The sequence below is a fragment of the Eriocheir sinensis genome, chromosome 32, assembly GCF_024679095.1.
Source record: "Eriocheir sinensis breed Jianghai 21 chromosome 32, ASM2467909v1, whole genome shotgun sequence".
In the NCBI taxonomy this organism is placed as follows: Eukaryota; Metazoa; Arthropoda; class Malacostraca; order Decapoda; family Varunidae; genus Eriocheir; species Eriocheir sinensis.
The window spans coordinates 16,918,481-16,942,596 of NC_066540.1; the positions used below are offsets into that span (position 1 = coordinate 16,918,481).

A 24,116-nucleotide genomic window follows, 5' to 3' on the forward strand; every position below is an offset into this window, starting at 1 on the left:
AGAGAGAGAGAGAGAGAGAGAGAGAGAGGGTGTGTTGGTAATGAGTGTTGTGTTGTGTTCCAGGCAAGAAGCAACACACCAACACTGTCAGCCCACCTGTGTGTTGTGCCCCGCCCCGGAGTAAGGCGCCCCACGAGTCACCTAAGGAGTGTGCTGTGCCCCGCATTCTCAGCCTCACAGTGCCCCGCCTTTTCCCGCCCCAGCTTAGCCAGTCGTGCCCCGGCGGTATAACGGAGGACATCACCAGGCATGAGGCGGGGCAGTCCGTGACCCCGCCCCGCCAGCCATGGGCCAGGGGTCGAGCTACCATCACCACCATCACCACCACCACCACCCCCTGCACCCACATCTGCCCCACCCCATGGACGGTGCCGCAGAGCCCCCCACCAGCCCCCAGCAGGTGCGGCAGCGTGTGCAGCAGCAGCAGCAGGCCCAGCAGGAGCGGGAGAACCACCTCCACCTGCACCACCACCTGCAGCAGCAGCAGCCGCAGGCCGGCTGCTGTGGCACAGCCTCCTGCAGCTGCGGCGGCGGCCTGTCTTCCACGGCAGCCCTGTACGGCACGGCACGCAGCCCCGACCCCAGCCCTGCCCCGCCCCGCCCTGTGGTGGTGACTCCCCCACGCTCCCTGCCCCCCCATCACCACCACTACCACCACCACCACCAGCGGGCAGACTCACCCTCACCCCCGGGGGGCGTCAACCCCTCGGCTGGTGGGTGCAGCTGTGGGCCGCGGGGTGGGGTGGGGGCAGGGGCCGGGGCAGGTCCAGGATGCAGCCACTGGTGTTCATCCTGCAGGGTGCGTGTGCAGCTTGAGGTGGAGTGTGTTGGGGGTGTGGAGGGCAGGCCCTCCCCCCCACGGGGCAGTCGCCTGCGCACCCTCACCTTCCCCAAACGTCACCGCCACAAGGCCAAAGCCCCGACCCGGGATGCCCCGCCCCAGGCCAAGAAGAAGAAGGCCCCCTGGACCCTGCGCCTCAACTGTCGCCTTCGCCCCTCCAAGGCCGAGGCTGAGGCTGAGGCATCGGGGGGCGGGGCCGGGGCTGGGGCCACCATGGGGTGTGGGGGCTGCATGTGCCCCAGCCTGAGGCGTCCTGAGCCTGACCCGCTGCTCCACCACCACCACCTGCACCTCCATCCAGCCCGCTCCCCTGCCCCAGAGGAGGGGGCATCCTCCCCTGGTGGGGCGGTGGCCCTGCGTGCCCCGGTCATTGACCTGTCCCGGTTCAACCCTGAGGCGTACCCCGTGGAGGACTGGGAGGAGCGGGCACGGCAGGAGCGTGCGCGGGAGATGGCGGAGGGTGTGGAGCCCCCGCCAGGCTTTGGTGCAGCGGCCGCGGCGGGCCTGACCCTGACCCACCTGCAGCTGCAGCACCAGCACCAGATACAGCTGCACCAGGCCGCCGCAGCCGCCGCTGCTGCTGCTGCCGGCAACAGTTCCAACGCCACCGCCGCCACCGTCAACACTGCCACCTACACCACCACCAGCCTGGGCGTCGGCAGCGGCAACAGCAGCACCACCAGCAGCACCGGCAGCGGCAGCAGCACAGTGCCGCTGGCCTACAACCCCATGCTGGACCTGCAGCTGCTGCTGGAGCGCTCGCTGCGCCTGGGCCTGGGGGGTCCAGGGGGACTGCTGCAGCAGGTGGGGCGGCTGACTGGGGGTGACGCGGGGGGCTGTGCGGCGCTGCTGCAGCGCACGGTGCACACACAGGTGGACTACATCCACTGCCTGGTGCCGGACCTGCTGTCCATCACCAACTGTGTCTTCTACTGGGGCAAGATGGACCGCTACGAGGCCGAGCGCCTCCTGGACAACCGCCCCGAGGGGACCTTCCTGCTGCGGGACAGTGCCCAGGAGGAGTACCTCTTCTCCGTGTCCTTCCGCCGCTACGGCCGCTCCCTCCACGCACGCATTGAGCAGTGGAACCACAAGTTCAGCTTTGACTCGCACGACCCCGGCGTGTTCGCCTCGGAGACGGTGTGCGGCCTCATCGAGCACTACAAGGACCCCTCCTGCTGCATGTTCTTTGAGCCCATGCTGACCAACCCCCTGGCACGCACCTTCCCCTTCCCCCTGCAGCACCTCTGCCGCGCCGCCATCTGCTCCGCCACCACCTACGACGGCATCAACAGCCTGCGCCTGCCCAAGGCCCTCAACACCTACCTCAAGGAGTACCACTACAAGCAGCGCGTCAGGGTGCGCCGCCTCGACCACTAGGCACCCCCGCCCCTCACCCCTGGCCAACCACCACTGCAGGATAGGGCAGCCACCCACACTGCTGGGCTCGGGGCAGCCACCCACACTGCTGGGCTCGGGGCAGCCACCCACACTGCTGGGCTCGGGGCAGCCACCCACACTGCTGGGCTCTGGCAGGCTGCAGGCTCTGGTGGCACTGCAGGCCATGGACACAGCTGGCATTGGCTACAGTGCTGGATCACACGGCCACAAAAATACGCACATGACTATTTGGAAAGTACAGTCATACTATTGTGTGTACATGACTGTATGAAAGGTACACACAGACTTATCAGAATTTGTACATGACTTTAACAGGTACACACAGACCCACTAGTATGTGTACATGACTTTGTAAGGTACACATGAACGTATTATTATTGCATACATGGATAATACTCCTGGACTTCCAGCGTGCACACGGACGTATTTCAATGCGTACATATGTACACATGTACGCTCAGTGGATAAAAAATGCACATGAGAAAAGTACACATAGAAAACCACACGTACATGAGTGTGTACGTCTTCATGCCAAAGTATTGTGGAGGTCAGTGGTGTGTACATGAATCGCGTACATGAGGTAAAGAAAGCGCACATGAATGATTTTACATACACACACACATACACACAAACACCCCAACCTGACCAGTATTTTGTGTGTGTGCGTATGAGCGAGTGTGTGCGTAAGTATGTACATATTGGCAGCTAGTGGTGTACATACATGTATACATGAATACATACATACACAGACAGACAGCCACAATTGTTCTCTCTCTCTCTCTCTCTCTCTCTCTCTCTCTCTTCATTTTCTTTAATATTTTTCTTCTCTTCCTCCTCCTCCTCCTCCCTTGCATATTAGGTCACACAGAGAGAGAGAGAGAGAGAGAGAGAGAGAGAGAGAGAGAGAGAGTGAGAGACAGACAGACAGACGGAGAGACAGACAGACAGACAGACTTGAGACACAGGAAAGGAGACAGCCAGACAGAGAGAGAAAGAGAGATAAAAAGATTAGGAAGTTGTTGTTTGTGAGAGATAAGAGAGCTAGGGGGTAAGAGATTACACACACACACATACACACACACACACACACACATACTTTTACTAATAGATGTCAAGGTGAGCGAACCACTTCTAAAGATTTGTATTTTGAGTGTTGCCGAAACTGGAAAACAACAAAACCCCAACAGTATTATTCCTCTCTCTCTCTCTCTCTCTTATTTTTCTCCTCTCTTCATTACTTTCTTTTTTTCTCTCTCTCTCTCTCTCTCTCTGTTTTTTTTATCTCCTTTATTTTCTTTTTCTTTGTTTTCCTTTCTTTATTTTTCTCCATTATTTTCTTTTTTTTTCTTTGTTTTCTCTCTCTCTCTCTCTCTCTATCTGTTTTTTTTTTATCCTTTATTTCTTTTTCTGTTTTCCTTTCTTTATTTTTCTCTCCCTCTCTTCATTACTTTCTCTTTTTTTTTCTTTGTTTTCTCTCTCTCTCTCTCTCTCTCTCTCTCTCTCTCTCTCTCTCTCTTTTGGTATCTCTCTCTATCTATCTATCTATCTATTTCTTATCTTTAAATGTATTTCTTATGTAACACTCTCTCTCTCTCTCTCTCTCTCTCTCTCTCTCCTCCTCCTCCAACCCCCCCTCCCCTGATGTGTATATATATTATCCTGTTCAATGTTGGCCAAGTATGGTATTAATAAAACTCTTTGGTATCAAGGTCGTGTTTATGTAATCTCTCCTTCTCTCCCTCCCCTTGGCCGGTCAGTCAGTGCTTGGATTTATATACAGTTTCGCTTTTCACATAATCTATTTTAAAGGTCAACGAGGGGGTCAATCGAGGTCCTAATGAGTGTTTCTTTAGGTTCATGGTACAGAGGAAGGGTCAGACTACCACCAGGGTCATGAAACTACTGCTGGAAATGCCCATGACTCCTACGAAAGCCTTGTCAAATGTGTGTTTCTCTAGGTTCACGGTACAGAGGAAGGGTCAGACTACCACCAGGGTCATGAAACTACTGCTGGAAATGCCCTTGACACCTACGAAAGCCTTGTCAAATGTGTTTCTCTAGGTTCACGGTACAGAGGAAGGGTCAGACTACCACCAGGGTCATGAAACTACTGCTGGAAATGCCCTTGACTCCTTCGAAAACCTTGTTAAATATGTGTTCTTTAAGTTCTTGGTACAGAGGAAGGGTCACACTAATAGGCTAAGTAGTGTTGCTTGTCAGTTTTTTATTTATTTCATCATTATTGTTATTGTTTTGTGTTTCTGCATTCATATTTGGAGAGAAGAAAAACACCTTAGATTTATTAAGAAAAGTTTAGTCACTTTCTAATCAGCTGTTTCTTTTTTCCATATTGTTTTTTTCTAACTTTTTAATTTTGTATTTTTCGTATTTTATTCCTTAACAACTTTTTTTCATATGCAAGTTATTGTGTTCAGTCATCATCACCATCATCATCCCTAACCATCATCTTCAGCCACTCTTAATCACCATCTTCAGTCATCATCATTATCTTCTGTCTAAATCACCATATTCAGTCATCACCATCATTTTCAGTCATCATCATCATTTTCAGTCATCATCATCGTCATCATCATCCCTAACCATCATCTTCAGCCACTCTTAATCACCATCTTCAGTCATCATCATTATCTCCTGTCTAAATCACCATATTCAGTCATCATCATCATCACCTTCAGTCATCATCATCAGCTCTAGTCATCACGTCATCATGCATCTTCAGCCACTGTCTAAATCACCATCTTCAGTCATCATCATCATCTATAGTCACCATCATCATCATCATAGATCTTGTCAACATCTTCAGTCACCGTCATCATCATCAATAGTCATCATCTTCAGTCGCCATCATCATCGTCATCACTTTCAGTCATCGTCTAAATCGCTATCTTAAGTCATCAACCGCGTCACCTTCAAGTTACCATAACCCATCATCCTAAATCATAATATAAAGTCATCGTTCTATAGTCATCTCTCTCTCTGTATTTCTTATCTTTCAATGTATTTCTTATGTAACGCTCTCTCTCTCTCTCTCTCTCTCTCTCTCTCTCTCTCTTCCTTGGTATCTCTATCGTCATCGTCACAATCATCGCTCTCTCTCTCTCTCTCTCTTGGTATCTATCGTCATGGCCTCCTGTCACTCCTCCTCGGCCCGCTTCTGTAGTACCCGCCGCAGTAACTTCCCCGTCTGACTCTTGGGGAGCTCCTCAACGAACCTCACCCCGCCCGCCAGCTGCTTGTGAGGCGCCACCCGAGACCCCAGGTACTCCGCGACCTTGTCCTCCGTCAGGCTGGGGTCGCGGCGCACTATAAAAGCCCTCGGCACCTCACCGGCCCTCTCGTCCTTCACCCCCACCACCCCGGCCTCCGCAACCCCCGGCATTTTGAGGAGCTCCACTTCAAGTTCTGTGGGAGATACCTGGCAAAGAAAACGGGGGATAATAATAATAATAACAATACTACTACTACTAATAATAATAATAATAACCAGTAAAACTACAGCAACAACTACTCCTGATAAGAATGAGAATATAATCATCTCAGTTTACAAGCTTGATTCGTTCCAGAACCTTGCTCGCAAACCAAAACGACTCGCAAACTAAAACGACTCGCAAACCAAAACGACTCGCAAACCAAAACAAACGCGCACACTGGTACTGAAAACAACGATCGCACAACATAAGCGCGCGGGTGTTACCTCGGCGAGTGTACAAGGCGGACTGAGACCCTATTCCCACTGTTTTCCGCTCTAAGTGTTCTCGCATTGCGGCGAACAAAGACCTAGAACCGACGCTCACATCTTTTGCCTTGTACAAACAGGTTCCTCGTACACCAAGTCACCGCTCGTAAACCAAGGCATTTATAGTGATTTTTTTGCTCGTAAGTCAAAACACTGGTATAGTAAGGCACTCGTAAACGGAAATATACCCTAACAGAAAAAAATCCAATGCACTATGACCTCACCTGGATACCTTTGACCTTGATGAGCTCCTTGATGCGGTCCACAACGAAGAAGTAGCCGTCCTCGTCGTAGGTCACCACGTCACCCGTCTTGAGCCAGCCGTCCTCGGTGATTATCTCTTTGGTGGCCTCGGGGTTGTTCAAATAGCCCGCCATCATCTTGGGGGAGAGTCGTCGTTACTAGATTGTCGTACTCAGTCTATCATATTTGCCGATTTCCAACCCCCAAACGGTCTCCTCCACCCCAAGAACGAGACTCATTTATAAGTATCTTTATAATCATTAATTACTGATGTTTTTTTGGCAACAGTAATGGGTCAGAAGCCGGAAAATACGATGTTCTGAGTACGATAATCTGGCATCGGTGGGGTCAGTGAAGGGAAATTTGCTTATTTTGATATTTTTCCCAAATAAACTGTGCTGGATTGTAATTCGCCATTGTCACACGTTAACTATACTCTCATTTTCCTTTCTAAGTTAATTATTCTCCTTGAAAGTTGCTGGTTAGTGAAAATTAATGAAAATGCTTAAGCTAATGGCGTTTCAGAGCAGAGCGAAGTATAGTTATTTTGATTTTTCCCATATAATTTGCGTAGTAATATCTTTATTCACTATCGCAAGTTAACCACACTCTCATATTTCATCTCCACGTTAATTATCCCCTCCTTAAAAGTAGCCGATTACTTAAAAATCATGGAAATCCTTAAAAGTGTGCCGTTAAAAAGTAGAATTCCCCAACACACACATGTAAACAAAGCGACCAACCTAGACCAGGACCAAGACAAGCCTGCCGATGTGGATGCGGAAAAATTCGGTAAAATCAATCCAGAAAGGAGTCAGGTATGTGATTTAACCCTCGTAACATAGTGATTAGAAAATATAAGATTGCCAGGAGTCTATGGAAGGAGTTTACTGTATAATATTACCTCTAAGCCAGTGGGGACCTAGTATTAGTGCGGCGTTGGTCTACCATTTCTTATTTTTATACTAGAATGCTAAGGTTTTAAATACAAATGCAAGAATCATATAGACAAGCAGGACATATAATTCTTTGAAGGGGAAAACCCGGGACTTAAGAATCCAAGTAAATGTCTATAACTTCACCCGTATTATAATGGGGTACGAAAACAGATGCCCATTAACTGTGATATGGGGGCGTATTTATTTAGAAACAACCCGAACTTAGGCAAAACGGTGACTGAACGCAACCTTGCCAGCGTCATTTGTTTAGAAGATAGTCTGGGCGACGGCTGTGGTCTGGGGTGCGGCTGTTAGATTTGCTGTGGTTAGGTTAGTTTTGAACCAAGTGCGCCTCCATGTGTATTTAGAAACAACCTGAACTTAGGCAAAACGATGACTGAACACAACCTTGCCAGCGTCATTTGTTTAAAAGATAGTCTGGGCGACGGCTGTGGTCTGGGGTGCGTTGTTAAATTTCCTCTGGCTAGGTTAGCTTTGAACCAGGTGCGCTTTCATGTATATTTAGAAACAACCTGAACTTAGGCAAAACGATGACTGAACACATCCTTGCCAGCGTCATTTGTTTAGAAGATAGTCTGGGCGGCAGCTGTGGTCTGGGGTGCGGCTGTTAGATTTACTGTGGTTAGGTTAGGTTAGGTTTGAATCAGGTGCGCTTTCATGTATATTTAGAAAAAACCCGAACTTAACCTGGTAGCTACGGGGATCATGTTTCTTAAAGGCCCCTCTAAGCGAGAAAAATGAGAAAAAAATCATCACTCACGCAAACCATTTCGTAATATATATCAACGCATTTGTGATCAGTTTATGAAATAAGGAAGTGGAAAAGGTGGAAGGAAATTAGAAAGTGGAAAAGTGGAAGGAAATTTGAAAGTGGAAGATGTGGAAGGAAATAAGAAAGTGGAGAAGATGAATGGAAATTAGAAAGTGGAAAAGATGGAAGGAAATTAGAAAGTGGAAAGGTGGAAGGAAATTAGAAAGTGGAAAAGTGGAAGGAAATTAGAAAGTGGAAAAGTGGAAGAAAATTAGAAAGTGGAAAAGTGGAAGGAAATTAGAAAGTGGAAAAGATGGAAGGAAATTAGAAAGTGGAAAAGATGGAAGGAAATTAGAAAGTGGAAAAAATGGAAGGAAATTAGAAAGTGGAAAAGTGGAAGGAAATTAGAAAGTGGAAAAAATGGAAGGAAATAAGAAAGTGAAAAAGATGGAAGGAAATTAGAAAGTGGAAAAGTGGAAGGAAATTAGAAAGTGGAAAAGTGGAAGGAAATTAGAAAGTGGAAAAGTGGAAGGAAATTAGAAAGTGGAAAAGTGGAAGAAAATTATAAAGTGGAAAAGATGGAAGGAAATAAGAAAGTGGAAGAGATGGAAGGAAATGAGAAAGTGGAAAAGTGGAAGGAAATTAAAAAGTGGAAAAGTGGAAGGAAATTAGAAAGTGGAAAAGTGGAAGGAAATTAGAAAGTGAAAAAGATGGAAGGAAATTAGAAAGTGGAAAAGTGGAAGGAAATTAGAAAGTGGAAAAGTGGAAGGAAATTAAAAAGTGGAAAAGTGGAAGGAAATTAGAAAGTGGAAAAGATGGAAGGAAATTAGAAAGTGGAAAAGTGGAAGGAAATTAGAAAGTGGAAGAGATGGAAGGAAATAAAAAAATGGACAACGATATAATAAGTGTGCTAACAAACAAACAAATGAAAAAGTATAAGTGAAAGAAAAACAACTAGAAAAAAAAGTGGAAGGATATTGAAAAACGGATACTAAAGAAGAAGGAAATTAGAAAGTGGAAGAGAGAGAAGGAGAGAGAGAGAGAGAGAGAGAGAGAGAAGGAAATGAAGAAAGTGGAAGAGAGAGAGAGAGAGAGAGAGAGAGAGAGAGAGAGAGAGAGAGAGAGAGAGAGAGAGAGAACCCATTCACCCATTTATTTATTAAGAGAAAAAAATATATATACAACTCATTCACCCATCACCCTTCATTTCATCCCTCACCCTTTCACCCTTCACCCCTTCCCCCATTTACTCACCCCGGGCGACTTGATCCAGAGCTCCCCGGGGGTGTTGGGGCCCACGGGGGAGGCGGAGGCGAGGTCCACCACCCTGGCTCGTACCCCGGGGAGGATATGCCCACAGGAGCCCAGGCGTTCATGTCCCAGGGGAGTGAAGTGAGTGGGCATTGTCTCTGTTAATCCATATGCTGCGGAGGAGGAGGAGGAGGAGGAGGAGGTTAGTTTGTGGTGTGAGGAGGAGGAGGAGGAGAAAGAAGAGGGGTTGGAGGAGGAGATTAGTTTGTGATTTGAGGAGGAGGAGGAGGAGGAGGAGGAGAAAGAAGAGGGGTTGGAGGAAGAGGAGGAGGAAGAAGAAGATTGTTAGTTTGTGATCTGAAGAGGATTGAAGACAAGAAGAGAAGGAATAGGAGGAGGAAGAGGAAGAGGAGATTAGTTTGTGATTTGAGGAGGAGGAGGAAGAAGAGGGGTTGGAGGAAGAGGAGGAGGAGGAAGATGATGTTATAATTGTTTGTGATTTGAAGAGGATTAAGGACGACAAGAAGAGAAGGAAGAGGAGGAGGAGGAGAAGAAGAGGAAGAGGAGGTGGAGGTTAGTGGTTAGTGTATGGTATAAGAAGAGATGAAGGAGGATGAGAGGGAGAGAGAAGAAGGAAGAGAAGGAAAAAATAGGAGGAGGAGGAGGAGGAGGAGGTGAAGATGAGCTTGAGGTATGAAAAAGAGGAGGAGGAGGAGGAGGAGGAAGAAGAAGAAGAGGACAGTTTGAGGTGAAAAGATGACTGAGGAGAAGGAAAAGGAAGGAGGAGGAGAAAAGAGAAGAGGAAGAGAAAATAAAAGAAAAAGGAGAAAATCTAATGTGTATATATGTGTATGTATGTATGTATATGTGTGTGTATGTGTGTGTGTACGTCATCCACTCACCCTCCTGGAAGAAAATGGGATTGGGGACCTTCTCCTTGAGGGCTTGGGCAGCGATGGCGGGGCAGGGGGCAGCTGCGCACATGACCACCCTTAGCGAGGCGAGGTCAACCGGGGTCACGTTGGGGTGGGCCACCAGAAACTGCAGCAGCGGGGGGACCACATGGAGGATGCCGATCTGGGGGGGAGGGGGGGAGGGGGGCAGGAGGTTACATACAGACAGACAGACAGACAAATGTGCTTATATACCGTACAGAGAGATAGATAGATAAACAGACTCATAGATATATAGACCCATAGATTCACACACACATTCACATACATTCACATTTCTTCTCTTCCTTCTTCCTCCTTCTTCTCCTCTTTCTCTCTCTCCTTCCCTTTCCTCCTCCTCCTCTTTCTCTTCCTCCTCCTCCTCCTCCCTTGCCCTTCCCATTCCTCCTGTTCCTTCTTCTCTTTTTCCCTCTCCTTCCCTTTCCTCCTCCTCCTCTTTCTCTTCCTCCTTTCCCCTTCCTCCTGTTCCTTCTTCTCTTTCTCCCTTTCCTTCCTTTTCTACCTCCTCTTCCTCCCTTTCCCTTCCCCTTCCTCCTGTTCCTTCTTGCTGTTCATCTCCTTCCCCTTCCTCCTCTCCTCCTCCTCCTCCTTACCTTGTGTTTCTTGATAATGTCGAGGAAGAGGTCGGGCAGGAAGGTGGGCAGGGTCACGACCTTCCAGCCTTGCACCAGAGAACAGTTGAGGACGCTGTAGATGCCCCAGGCGTGGAAGAAGGGCATCAGTCCCATCACCGTCTCCTGCCAGTCTTCTGTAGGGGTCAAGGGGGGGGGGGTTAGGTTAAGTTAAGTAAGATTGGGTTAGGTTAGGTTAAGTTAGATTAGATTTGGTTCTGTTAGGTTGGGTTGGATAAATTAGGTTTGGTTAGGTAAGGTTAGGTAAGATTGGGTTGGGTTAGATTAGGTTAGGTTGGGTTGGATAGATTAGGTTTGGTTAGGTAAGGTTAGGTAAGATTGGGTTAGGTTAGATTAGGTGAGGTTAGATTTGGTTCTGTTAGGTTGGGTTGGATAGATTAGGTTTGGTTAGGTAAGGTAAGGTTAGGTTAGATGAGGTTAGGTTTTGTTAGGTTAGGTTAGATTTGGTTCTGTTAGGTTGGGTTGGATAGATTAGGTTTGGTTAGGTAAGGTTAGGTAAGATTGGGTTGGGTTAGATTAGGTTAGGTTAGATTTGGTTCTGTTAGGTTGGGTTGGATAGATTAGGTTTGGTTAGGTAAGGTTAGGTTAGATGAGGTTAGGTTTTGTTAGGTGAGGTTAGATTTGGTTCTGTTAGGTTGGGTTAGATGAGGTTAGGTTTTGTTAGGTGAGGTTAGATTTGGTTCTGTTAGGTTGGGTTGGATAGATTAGGTTTGGTTAGGTAAGGTTAGGTAAGATTGGGTTAGATTTCGTTCTGTTAGGTTGGGTTAAATAGATTAGGCACCAACACTGTACTGTCCTGGGGGAATCTATATCCTTGCCGTAATAGAGGCACCAACACGGCACTGCATACTCCAGGTGAGGCCCAACCAGCAAAGTTTAAGGTCAGGTTGGCTATGTAGTATATGGGTTGGGAGTATGCATGCGGGTCAGGTCAGGTCGAGTCAGGTGAAGCGGACGTTAGGAAGGGCCTATATACGAATGCTGAATATATGGACAAATACGTACTGGTTGCCGGCATACTGGCGTTGACATTCTCGTGCAGCACCGCGGGAAGGTTGTGTCTGATGGAGACCTGGCGGGTGGCGGCTCCTTTGGGGGGGCCTGTAGTGCCGCTGGAGTAGAAGAGTGTGCAAGCGTCCTCGTCCTGCACCTGTGTGAGAGAGAGAGAGAGAGAGAGAGGGCGTTATTACGACAATGAGTAATATCTTGGTTGCTGGTTGGATTCAAAACACTTGTCTAATCTATTCTTGAAGGCCGTAACTGTTGTCCTCCACCTCCTCCTCCTCCTCCACATCTTCTTACCTCCACATCCTTGGCAAACGGCGTTCCCTTATCCTCCGCCTGGGCCAGGAGGTCTTCGCGGCCCCCCTCCGTGCCCCCAACCAGCAGGAGGGCGGGGCGGGGGTGGGGCAGGAGGGCCAGGGCAGTCTCCCCCAGCGCGGCCAGCCTCGCGTCCACAACCAGTATCTTGGAGCAGCTGTTCTCGACCTGGCGGGCAACCTCACCTAGGGAAGACCAGCTGGGTTAGATTTGGTTAGAAAGGGTTTAGGACTTCTTCTTCTTCTTCTTTTGACCTGTAACGCTTTGTATCGCTTCTTAGGTCCTCCTCCTCTCTGTCTGTTTATTCACACACTTGGCTTTTCAAGGGGTTATGTATTTTTATTTATTTATTTATTTATTTTTTTACGTCATGGCCTATTGCGCCGGTAGGGTTCTTCCCGGTGGATCCTGAAGGTCGGCCCAAGGCTTCTTCCCGGTAAGTCCTGATGGTCGGCCCAGCCCGTTCTGGCGCAGGCGAGTGTTTATAGTGGCGCCATCTTGCATTGACTCATGCTGCCCTCCCGGAGCTCATCTTTAATCCTAGAATCTAGAGTCCGGGTTGATAGGTGGTCTTCTGGACAGCATGTGGGTAGTTTTAAGCCACTTGGCGGCAGCTGAAAAATCCCAGCTTGGTAGCACCGGGCGGGGATTGAACTCGCGTCCTCCTGAACGCGGCACCGTCACGCTATCCATTCAGCCACCACCTCCCCCATGTATGCTAGGTTAGGTTATGTAATTGGGTTAGGCTAGGTTAAATTGAGGTGGGTCAGGCACATACCGTTCCCCCACCATCCGCACCACCTCCCCCCGCCCCCCACTCACCCGGCGTGAAGGTTGGGTTGATGGGTGAAGGCACTCCCCCGGCCGCAAACACCCCGGGGAAGATGACGGCGAAGGCGGGGGAATTGAGCATGAGGAGACACACCACATCGCCCCGCCCCACGCCCCGCCCCTGCAGCGCCCCGCCACACCGCCGCCACGCGTCCCGCAGCGCCCCGTAACTGTAGGTCTGCCCCGTCACCCCGCATTCCTGGGGGAGGGGGTTAGGTTAGGGTTAGATGACCTCACAAATGACCGAGATGACCCTCAATCACATCAGATAACCCCCTAAATTATCTCAGATGACCCCAAACTGACCTTAGTAATGCCAAAATGACCTCAGATGACGTAAATGACCTCGAATGTCTCTCAAAATGACCTCAGATGACCCAGAAATAACCTGAATTATCCCCAAATAACCTCAGATGACGTAAATGACCTCGAATGACTCCCAAAATGACCTCAGATGACCCAGAAATAACTTAAATTATCCCCAAATAACCTCAGATGACGTAAATGACCTCGAATGACTCCCAAAATGACCTCAGATGACCCAGAAATAACTTAAATTATCCCAAAATAACCTCAGATGGCGTAAATGACCTCGAATGTCTCCCAAAATGACCTCAGATGACCCAGAAATAACCTAAATTATCCCCAAGTGACCTCAGATGACACAGATATGACCTTGCTCATTCCCAGATGACCTCAAAACCTCTGATAAACTTAGATAACCTTCCTCATTGATGATCCCCCAAAATGACCTCAGGGGCTCAGATGACCCCCCCAATGACCTCAGATGACCTCTCACTGACCAGGGCGGTGTGATGACCCCAGCGCGCGGCGGCCTGGTCCAGAGCTTCGTAGTTGTTGAGGTCCATGGGGGTGAGCTGACCCAGGCAGGACACGAGGTCATCTCCATCCCGTCTGCAAGGGTGGAGGTCATCAGTAGTAGTGGTGGTGGTGGTGGTGGTAGTTGTAGTGATGGTTGTAGTAGTGGTAGTAGTAGTAGTGGTGGTGGTGGTGGTGGTAGTAGTAGTAGTAGTAGTAGTAGTAGTAGTAGTAGTAGTAGTAGTAGTGGTTGTATATGCTGCTGCTGCTGTTATTACTACTACTACTACTACTACTACTACTACTACTACTACTACTACTACTACTACTACTACTACCACATTCTTGAGTTATTATCACCATTATTATTTTAGTATTTAATTATTTTAGTCTCACCGTAGTTCCGGAGTAGGGCGTGACGTCATCGGGCGGGCGTGTGAGGTCATTACCCGCGGCGCTAGTCTCTGTTTTGACCCGCTGAGCCGCGCCAGCCAGCGAGCCCCGGCGTTGACCTGACCTCGACCCAGCATCTTGTGTTCTAACGGGGTCACATTACCGTCACTATTATTATTATTACTACTACTACTTCTACTGCCACTACTACTACTACTACTACTACTCTGATCCGTGACCTTGGGAAATTGTCGTCATGGGAGTCTGATACGTTATGTCAATGAACTTTACGCTGTCTCCCACCCAGCCAGCCTTATGTCAGCGGTGTGCAGCGGGGACTGTGAATGCCTAAAATTTTAATAAGCTATCCCGCCATATGGTTTGAAGACGTGTTGGTCACTAGTCTTGATGTGTGTGCTTTTTTATTATTATTATTGTTGTTGTTGTTGCTGTTGTTGTTGTTGTTGTTGTATTTTTTCAGGAATGACCTTATGTTTTTTCTTCGTGCAGTAGGTTAGTAGAATTAGCGGTAGTGGTGGTAGTAGTAGTAGTAGTAGTAGGAACAACAACAGTTACTACTACTACTACTACTACTACTACTACTACTACTACTACTACTACTACTACTACTACTACGTTTACTAACACAATAATAATAACAATAATAATGAGGAGACTGAAAAAACAAAAATACCACCACCACCAATAATAATAATAATAATAATAATAATAATAATAATAATAATAATAATAACACTACCATCACTAACACTAACAACACTACTCCTACCAAGTGTTGTCCGGTACGTGGTCACTGTAAGACTAACTGAAGGGACACACTCACACACACACACACTCGGGACGTCCTATGAAGGGCCGATTGTGTTATCTCCTCCATGCCTCTCTCTCTCTCTCTCTCTCTCTCTCTCTCTCTCTCTCTCTCTCTCTCTCTCTCGCCGCTGAGAGAGAGAGAGAGAGATCGGGTGGAGAGGGGAGGTGTCTTGAAACTCACCGTGACGGACAATTCGGATTCAGTTTGACGACTCTAGCACCTCTCTATCTCTGCCCGTAAGACCGTGGGAAGATGTTGAACGGGGGAAGACTTAAAACATCCTATACAATACGGACATTCATTAGTTACTTAGTGAAGTGTGCAGGATGAGCAGTGGGACTTCAGTTTGATGACTCTTGCTCCTCTCTGTCTCTCTGTCCATAAGACCGTGAGAACATGTGGGGCGTAGGGAGACTTAACACATCCTCTATACTAGTACAAGGGGCGTTCATTAAAGATTTCCCCTGACCCACCTCCCTAGGACTTAGAAAAGCGAAACTTGGTGCAGTTGATGACTCTAGCACCTCTCTGTCTCTCTGCCCGTAAGACCATGAGTAGATGTTGGACGAGGGAACTTAACACAGCCTCTATAGCATGCTGAGCTTATTACAGACATTCACTGAGTACCTCCATGCATTCCTTTAATACTCGCGGAAATATTTCGTCAGGACCTGGCGACTTATTTTCTTTAGCTAATCTATCTCATCCTGGACTACTTGTCTGGTGATGATTATATCCCTCAATTTGTCGCCATCCCCGCCCTTACACATCCTATATAGTACGCTGAGCTTATTACAAACATCCATTAGTTACTTGGCTGGTGAAGGTGGCAGGATGGATGGACATTGCGGATTTAGTTTGATGACTCTAGCACCTCTCTGTCTATTTCCGCAAGACCGTGGGTAGATGTTGGACGAGGAAAGACTTGACACATCCTATATACTACACTGAGGTTATTACAGACATCCATGAGTTATTTGGTTGGTGAAGGGGTCATACTACCACCAGGGTCAAAAAACTACCCCGGGAAATCCCCGAAACTCTTACGAAAGCCTTGTCAGATAGGAGAGCTTGCGCACCGAGATGTTTAACTAAAAATGTGGCCGTATGTGTTGGAAGGATATCAGTGAACAGTTTTTTTTCCCCCTTTTTCTATGGAGTGTCCTGGGCAGGGCAATCACCCATAGCCAATCCCTTATACGACTGAGACCGATTGAGACTGAAACAAGTGTGTCTGTGTGTGTGTGTGTGTGTGTGTGTGTGTGTGTGTGTGTGTGTGTGTGTGTGTGTGTGTGTGTGTGTGTGTGTGTGTGTCGTGTGTCTCAAACACACACACACACACACACACACACACACACACACACACACACACCTATACCGAATTTTCAATGTCTAAAATCTCGTCTTTTTTTTTTGTGTGTGTGTGTGTGTGTGTGTGTGTGTGTGTGTGTGTGCCTTGTCAAATATGTGAGCTTGGGCAACGAAATGTTTAGTAATACAGCCCTTATGTATCTTTGTATGTATGTCTATCTATGTATCTATCTACTCACCTCTCTATCTATGTATCTATCTACTCACCTCTCTGTCTTTTAATCTACCTATCAGTCTATCAATATCTACCTATGTCTGTATTCGTCTTTGTATTTTGGCCACCTACCTAATTATCTATCTATTTATCTACCTGTGATTCTATCTATCTATCGTTCTATTTACCTGTATATCTATGTTGACCTAATTTGACCTCTCTTGACCTCGCGTTTTTTTTCTCTCTCGGTCGGAGCAGCGTCTGGCGGGCTTTTTCCTTTCTTTGACCTGCCTCCCTTGCTTCAAAAAAATCTATCTATATCTATCTATCTCTCTATCTATCTATCTATTGCGCGCTGACCACTGTATAGTAACTTTCGGTGCGTCAGTATTGATAAGAGATTGTCGTTATCAGGCGTTCAAGATAAGATTGCAAGATTGGAGCCGGAACACACTAGTCTCCCCCCCTCCCTCCCCTTCCCTCCCCTCCCCTTGCTTCTTTCTCCTCCTCCAGTGGTGGTTGTGGTGGTGGAGGTGTTTGCAGTGTCAATATTCCAGTGGTGGTTCTCTCTCACGCTGAATACAAGTTTGCTGCGAATTCTGCCGCCCCAAGAGGTGTGTGTGTGTGTGTGTGTGTGTGTGTGTATGTCTCGTCTTGGCCCCACCCGCTGTCCCCACACACTGGTTCTCAAGGATACAATATCTTCCACTGTAACATGTTAGTAGGCAGACTCAGTGATAACCATAGACATTCCCACCACTGCCTAGGCCTAGTAACATTGTTTTCTGTAGAGTAACATTTTTTCCTCATACTTTTGAAATGCGCGTAGCCAGTGTGTTCGTGTGTGAGCCGTGGTGTGGCGGGCGGTGCGGGCTGGCACGCACACCATCCCAATAGCAACCATCCATTGGTCCACACGGGCCTCACTCAGGCGTATATTGTGTTGACATGTGTTGTTGCAGGGCCCCGTGGGTGTCTGCTGCTCCTGCTGCTGCCCGTGGTTGCCTGCTGTACTGAGTGTGACCCCCAGCAGCCCCCGTGGTGATGGAGGGGGCCAGCCCCCCGCCCCGTGGCCGCAGCCCCCGCCGCTCCCCCCCTGCCAGCCCCCCCCACAGCCGGGACAGCTCACCCAACTGGAGCGATGTTGAAGACCACTCCCCCCCGCGCATGCTGACCCCCCCGCAGCCCCGCCCCGACCTGGGCGTTCCCGGGGAGGAGGCGCCGCTGGCCCGGCCGGAAGGGCGCCGCTCCCCGCTGCGGGGCGGCGGGGCGCCGCGGCGGCCCCGGGGGCAGCGTAGGGACGAGAAGGATCATTTCTTCCGGCACACGACGCTGACGGAGGAGACGGCCACGGCGCGCCTGGAGGTGGCGTGCCTGGTGATGCAGGTGGCGGCGGCGGCGGCGGCGGTAGTGCAGGGCGTGTGCATGGCGGTGGTGGCGGGGTCGTGGCGGCGGCGGGGCGCTGACGGGGGCGTGTGCGTGCTGTTCGTGCGGGTGCCGCCGGGCCTGGGCGTGTACTGGGGCAACGAGGACCTCGGCCCCTGCAAGACCACCTCCTTCCTGCCGCTGCTGGTGGCGGCGCTGGCGCTCACCCTCGCCGCCGCCCACACCTGCGTGCTGCACGTCTGGCGCACGGACGGCCGCGCCCCCGCCGCCACGGCTTCCCGCGTCTACGCCGGCGTGACCCTGGCGCTGGTGGCCCTGCAGACGGTGCTGGCCCTGGCGGGGGCCCTGATCCTGACGGAGGGGTTCCGCCAGACCTGCATCTCCTTCGACCTGAGTCTGTCCTGGAACGAGTCGCCGCACACCTGCCGCCACAACCTGGACGAGCGGGACGCCGCCTACCAGGTGACCAACACCTACCCCAAGCTGGTGGCGGCGCTGGTGGGGGCCTGGACCACCGTGGCCCTCACCGCGGCGCTCTCCGTCACCTGCGCCGTCAGGGCCAGGCTGTGCCGCTGCTGCCGCCTGCTGTGTGTGTAGCTGTGACCCCCTGCTGGCCAGCCTGTTACTGGACGGCTACTACTACTACTACTACTACTGCTACTACTACTTCTACTACTGCTAGTCTACTATTGCTGCTTCTACCACCACCACCGCCACCACCCGTCGCCCGTGATTCCCGGCGACTCATTCGTCTCGTTGTTTTGTACTTTTATATCGTGGACACGCACCGAGTCTTACTGTTGTATTAGTTACGTGTAGAGAATTATCAACGTTTTCTTCACGGCCTTGTATCATTGTCCACTGACACCAATGTTAGCCTTTTTTTATTTTCCTGCCTCATAATCGAGTACCAGTGTTTGTAGTTTGATGCCTGAAAATTTTGGGAGAAAGGAAACCAAGAAACATCCACAGCACGTATATTCTATTTGGCAAGGATGAATATGACGATTATTTCAATGTCTGTGTGTGTGTGTGTGTGTGTGTGTGTGTGTGTGTGTAGGGGGGTGGGGGGTGGGGGGTGAGTTCCACTTCAACAGGAATGGAGAGAAAAAATGCTGGGTATGACATTTTTTTTTACAACAAAGGAGGCAGCTCAAGGGATAAAAAAAAAACGAAACAATAATAAAAAAGCCCACTACTCTGCTCCCGCGAGAATCAAGAGAGTGGCCGAAAGATAAGTCAATTTCGGGAAGCGATCATGGACTAGGAAATAGACAAAAGTTGAAGATCTCTCCCTGACGATTATGAATAAGAGTTATGCGTAGAACGGCCAACAGAGGGACAGCCAGAGTAGCGGAGTGGAAACCCAGCCCCACTGGAGATATAGAAGTCAGGGCAGAGGAAGATGAAATTAAAACGTTTGGCATAGGGCGGTGGCAGGATGCATGGTACAGAAGAAGGGTCACCACCACCACCAGGGTTAAACTACCTACCTGAACAAACACGACGCCCGCCTTGTCACGGTGGCAGGATGGAGTACACCAGCTCGTTCAACTATATCCATTGGCCGAGAAGGAGATTAATGGGGTGTTCATGAGTGTTCTAGCACATTCATGGTACAGAAGAAGGGTCACACTACCACCAGGGTCATTGAACTATCCCTGGAAATGCCCACAACGCCCACGAAAGCCTTGTCAAATATATGCACCTGGGCGCCAAAAGTTCTGAGTGAAAAACCAGGAGATATAGAAATCGGGGCAGAGGAAGAGTAAATTAAAACGTTTGGCATAGGGCGGTGGCAGGATATGGAGTACACCAGCTCGTTCAACTGTATCCATTGGCCGAGAAGGAGATTAATCGGGTGTTTATAAGTGTTCTTTCACATTCAGGGCACAGAAGAAGGGTCACACTACCACCAGGGTCATTAAACTACCCCTGGAAATGCCTACAACGCCCACGAAAGCCTTGTCAAATATGTGTACTTGGGCGCCGAAGGGTTTGAAAATACGGGCCGCAGTAGACTTTTGATGGCTGAAAACGCTGGCTCTATTACAAGTACTCATGTTCGTTGTTGCCAGATCGTTGGTTAATTAAGAGTGGTGGTACTCCCATGGTCACCCGGGCGTATATTCCCTAAGTCTCTGTGGGTATCATACTCTCATTGGGATTCCCACTCAAAATAACCTCATGTGATTCCAACCCAACTTTACCTAATCTAGCCTAACCTAACCTAACCTAACCTATCCTATCCTATCCTGCCCAGTCCAAGAGTAGGCGGCACATACCCGTACAGACTTCGGGAATAGGCTACCAGGGCGCCCGAGGAAATCCAATGTGACAGTTCCAAGGCTTCAGAGGAAAGGAAAACAAACTCAGTCGAGACCCACAAGTGACAGCCTCGTCGTGTCCTGCCTGTGACCAACAACTCACGGGACACGAACTATACGAGGGTGAGAGTCTAGGGGCTTGAAAGAGATTTAGAGATTATAACGTATATTTTTAGAAATCCTTCAGATCGTCACAGCCCACCAATCAATATCACAGTGCATGTTAGTTGAAAGAGGGATATCATTTCATCAAGCTGCCGCGCACTGGTTCCTAGGCTAGAGCGTGAGGGGAGGGGGGGGGGCGTGATTCTGTCTGCCAAAAATTGCTGTTTTACACACACACACACACACACACACACACACACACACACACACACACATGAAGGAGTAACATAAAAAGGGTTTAGTGGTTCAGTATAGCGTATTTTTGAGTGGGGGAGGGAGGAGAACAGAAGATCCGGCTATCAACTAGGCTATTTTGGTATCACTTAAGAATTACACGCATATCACTTCAGAGGTTGACATTTTTCTTGGTATTTCGGTAAACAGCATCCGAAAATTTAACCTGTTTTTTTTAACATTAATTAATGTGGCAATCATCCCTGTAATGACCATATCTGTGGGTCTAATGTCGTCATGTTCTTTTGTTCTGCAGGGTCTGAATGAGCCCTGCACAGTCCACACCAGGGAAGGGGAGCAGCGACTGAATGCCTGACGGACTGCAAGCACGGAGGAGGTCAAGATTCGGAGATGAGGATGTGCGGAGATGCGAGTGTGACGGCTGCCGAGATGTATAGGAAATAGTGGAAATCTTCATCGATAACCCACATGTGAAAACCACTCAGGAATTGACTGGCTAACGGAGCGACTGGGAATTCGGAAGAGGTGAAGCTTCTATTCGGAGACGAGGATGTACCGACAGACAAAAGTGACGGCTGCTGGAATCTATAGGAACTAGGAGAAATCTTCATTGATAACCCACGTGTGAAAACCACTCAGGAATTGACTGGCTAACGGAGCGACTGGGAATTCGGAAGAGGTGAAGCTTCTATTCGGAGGCGAGGATGTACCGACAGACAAAAGTGACGGGTGCCGGAATCTATAGGAACTAGGAGAAATCTTCATTGATAACCCACGTGTGAAAACCACTCAGGAATTGACTGGCTAACGGAGCGACTGGGAATTCGGAAGAGGTGAAGCTTCTATTCGGAGACGAGGATGTACTGACAGACAAGAGTGACGGCTGCCGGAATCTATAGGAACTAGGAGAAACCTTCATTGATAGGCCACGTGTGAAAACCACTCAGGAATTGACTGGCTAACGGAGCGAGTGGGAATTCGAAAGAGGTGAAGCTTCTATTCGGAGACGATCGAGGATGTACTGACAGACAAGAGTGACGGCTCCCGGAATCTATAGGAACTAGGAGAAATCTTCATCGATAAGCTCTTAGGAATTGACTGGGTAACGGATTGACTGTAAAGATGGAAGAGCTGGAGGGATTGCTCGAAGATATTAAGGATGAGCGGGAGTACAAGTGTCTGCAGTGCCGGGATGTGTTCCAGAGTAGCAGCCACCTCATCCAGCACACCCTTACCCACGTTGGGATTCGGGTCTACATGTGTGAGATATGCAAGAAGCTATTTTACACCAAAGAGCTGCTGGATCAACACTCCACAACACATGCCACCTCCAACAGTGCACATCCCACCACTATCTTAACTCATCCCACTGGTGTCATAGTATATCCCTCCGACATTGCAGATCCCATTAGTACCTTGTCGCATACCACTGGTGTTGTGCTTTCCACCTATACTATTGCACAGCCTACCACTAACATTGCACATCTTACCCCCACGTCATCATGCCCCACTACCACTGACAAAGCACATCCCACCACTGCGAAGACATCCCCCAACAAGTGCCTGGAGAAGACCTTCGTTAACACCCCCTCCAAGAAGGGTCGGGAAAAGGCCTCTGCAGGTAATGGCCGTGAAAGAAAATTAGTTGCTCTCCTACAACCCAAAGTTAGCCCGCGGATGAAGAAGATTGTCTGCGGGGAGTGCGGGAAGTTGATCAGCAAGTGTTATATGAAAACTCACCTGCTGATACACGCAGACATCAGGAAACACGAGTGCAAGATATGTAAAAAGAAGTTCACACACAAATCAACTCTCCAAAACCACAACTCGATTCACACTGGGAAGAAATTTGAGTGTTTAGAGTGCGGGAAAGCCTTCACGCGTAAGAGCTACCTGACGTTTCATACCAAAATCCATCTCGACGAGGCTTACAGGAACAGCATCGACGACCCATTGTAAGCCCGTAAACGATGTCGGTATCCCAAGACACTTTAATCCCCGGCATCAAAAGTGTTTGCTTCCCCTTTTTCAAATCTTAATCAATTTTTTTTTTGGGGTGTGTTTCATGGTGCAGGTGTTTATTTTATTTTATTTATTTATTTATTTTTTACGTCGCGGCCGATTGCGCCGGTAGGCTACTTCCTGGTGGATCCTGATGGTCGGCCCAGCCCGTTCTGGCGCAGGCGAGTGTTTATAGTGGCGCCATCTTGCATTGGCTTATGCTGCCTTCCTGGAGTTCATCTGTAATCCTAGAATCTAGAGTCCGGGTTGATAGGTGGTCTTCTGGACAGCATGTGGGTAGTTTTAAGCCACTCGGCGGCGGCTGAAAAATGCCAGCTTGGTGGGACCGGGCGGGGGTTGAACTCACGTCGTCCTGAACGCGGCGCCGTCACGCTATCCATTCAGCCACCGTCGTGTGATGATGGGGAAGTGGAATTCAGGGAACTATACCACCGCTTCTAGTAAAGGTGGGTTGCTTGTCATCATCATTGTATCAGTGGATGTTAATTCAAGGGACGAGGAGAAACTGGATTAAAGGAATAAAAAGTTGTGCAGGAAGCCTTTGAGTGTCCATCCCTTTTTTACGATACCCTACGCCCCTGTCACCCAGCAGTAAATGGGTAGCTACCAGATATTAATCGGGGGTTGTGTTCCGTCTCCTGGGATCTGTTTCCTTCTCCTTCTGTCTCTCCGCCATATGAGCACAGATGTTGCGCCGACTAAACGAAACTTTCCAAAACTTTGTCCATCCTTTTTGAGCCAGACCCCAAACACAGGGCGTGGGCGGGAGTGCCGAGAACCACTGACGGTGTGAGTCTCGCAGCAGAGTGTGCCTGATGTGTGACAAGGGAGGATGGAAGAGAACAAGTTGAAGGGAATGTGAGGAGCAGCAAGTAGCGGACTTTTTTTTCATTATTGGTTTTTTTTTACGCCCTTGCACTGTCCTCTGCTGTAAAAAAAAAAAAATAATAATAATAATAATAAGATTGGGTATATTAACGCGCTCAGATCTCGCTTCCTACCCCACGAAGTACTCTTGTGTTGTCATATACAGGGCCATAATTTCGAGCCCCATGGAGATATATAGGAAAAGACTACCTGCTCGAGTTAATCAAGCAGGTGTGTTGACAGGGCAAGGGTTAAAAATCATGATACAACCCTAAAGTCTTAAACAACATTTTGAATCATTTATTAAGAAAACTCGCCGATTCATATTAGATCAAATACGTTTTATTATAATTCCTGGATCATTTACCACTATATTAATGAGAGAAATGCAGGATTGACTCATTAAATATGCGAAGGGGCTGACGAAGATATGTCCCTCTCTCGACCCCTTGCCAGATTCCAATAATTTCGCCCTTCAACACCTTCCCTTCGCCCCCAGGAAGAACCCCTTCGAGTATTATGGTAGGAGAAAATGGCCGAAGAGGTTCTACGGCCGAAGAGGTTGCCTTGTGGTACGGCCGTAAGAATGAAAGATAAAATAGGTAGTTTAGGTGGATAGTTATATATATTGTTCCCTCGAGCCCTT

General features: G+C 48.8%; 3 protein-coding genes and 3 long non-coding RNA genes across 11 annotated transcripts in view; 5 read left to right on the forward strand and 1 right to left on the reverse strand.

Moving 5' to 3' along the window:
• LOC127006322 (uncharacterized) overlaps positions 1-2,355 on the forward strand; it is a 5,123-nt gene extending 2,768 nt beyond the window's left edge. The window contains exon 2 of the mRNA XM_050876145.1: positions 64-2,355. Coding sequence (XP_050732102.1) covers positions 287-2,221 — 1,935 coding nt within the window. The 5' untranslated portion in view covers positions 64-286 and the 3' untranslated portion in view covers positions 2,222-2,355. The remainder of the gene's footprint in view (positions 1-63) is intronic.
• Positions 2,356-5,277: 2,922 nt separating this feature from the next.
• On the reverse strand, positions 5,278-17,344 carry LOC127006324 (uncharacterized). 4 transcript variants are annotated; one of them, XM_050876150.1, is made up of 11 exons: positions 17,321-17,344; positions 14,155-14,296; positions 13,743-13,854; positions 12,931-13,138; positions 12,091-12,293; positions 11,794-11,938; positions 10,750-10,904; positions 10,106-10,280; positions 9,207-9,376; positions 6,224-6,379; positions 5,278-5,678 (listed from the first exon to the last, which is right to left on the reverse strand). In XM_050876150.1, exons 2-11 carry the CDS (start codon positions 14,286-14,288, stop codon positions 5,397-5,399), a joined length of 1,740 nt encoding a protein of 579 aa, XP_050732107.1. In that variant the 5' UTR covers positions 14,289-14,296; positions 17,321-17,344; the 3' UTR covers positions 5,278-5,396. The 4 variants fall into 4 exon arrangements, with proteins under 4 accessions (XP_050732107.1, XP_050732106.1, XP_050732105.1 ...); XM_050876149.1 differs by lacking the exon at positions 17,321-17,344 and adding an exon at positions 15,797-15,821; XM_050876148.1 differs by lacking the exon at positions 17,321-17,344 and adding an exon at positions 14,942-15,006.
• Positions 6,386-23,140, forward strand: LOC127006326 (uncharacterized). Of its 2 annotated transcripts, none has more exons than XR_007759477.1 (3): positions 6,386-7,060; positions 20,877-21,106; positions 21,261-23,140. It is a non-coding gene; the product is annotated as an uncharacterized LOC127006326 (long non-coding RNA). The 2 variants fall into 2 exon arrangements; XR_007759478.1 differs by having other exon boundaries at positions 6,388-7,060; positions 20,877-21,260; positions 21,415-23,140.
• On the forward strand, positions 7,533-8,912 carry LOC127006327 (uncharacterized). Its single transcript, XR_007759479.1, has 3 exons — positions 7,533-7,668; positions 7,833-8,503; positions 8,663-8,912. It is a non-coding gene; the product is annotated as an uncharacterized LOC127006327 (long non-coding RNA).
• Positions 10,889-11,776, forward strand: LOC127006328 (uncharacterized). 2 transcript variants are annotated; one of them, XR_007759481.1, is made up of 3 exons: positions 10,889-10,987; positions 11,057-11,333; positions 11,547-11,776. It is a non-coding gene; the product is annotated as an uncharacterized LOC127006328 (long non-coding RNA). The 2 variants fall into 2 exon arrangements; XR_007759480.1 differs by having other exon boundaries at positions 10,918-10,992; positions 11,245-11,333.
• On the forward strand, positions 16,964-18,735 carry LOC127006325 (uncharacterized). Its single transcript, XM_050876151.1, has 2 exons — positions 16,964-17,122; positions 17,471-18,735. The coding sequence occupies exon 2, from the start codon at positions 17,553-17,555 to the stop codon at positions 18,489-18,491; it is 939 nt and encodes a 312-aa protein (XP_050732108.1). The 5' UTR covers positions 16,964-17,122; positions 17,471-17,552; the 3' UTR covers positions 18,492-18,735.
• Positions 23,141-24,116: the final 976 nt, after the last annotated feature.

What these genes read in the sequence shown, in the direction of transcription:
- LOC127006324 (XM_050876150.1), bottom strand. Translation starts at nt 14,288, where the DNA reads ATGCTGGGTCGAGGTCAGGTCAACGCCGGGGCTCGCTGGCTGGCGCGG. An exon ending in CGCCAGTATGCCGGCAACCA is followed by an intron (nt 10,905 to 11,793) that starts GTACGTATTTGT and finishes TGACCCCTACAG; the next exon opens with AAGACTGGCAGGAGACGGTG. An exon ending in TCCCATTTTCTTCCAGGAGG is followed by an intron (nt 9,377 to 10,105) that starts GTGAGTGGATGA and finishes CCTCCTCCGCAG; the next exon opens with CATATGGATTAACAGAGACA.
- LOC127006325 (XM_050876151.1), top strand. Translation starts at nt 17,553, where the DNA reads ATGGAGGGGGCCAGCCCCCCGCCCCGTGGCCGCAGCCCCCGCCGCTCC.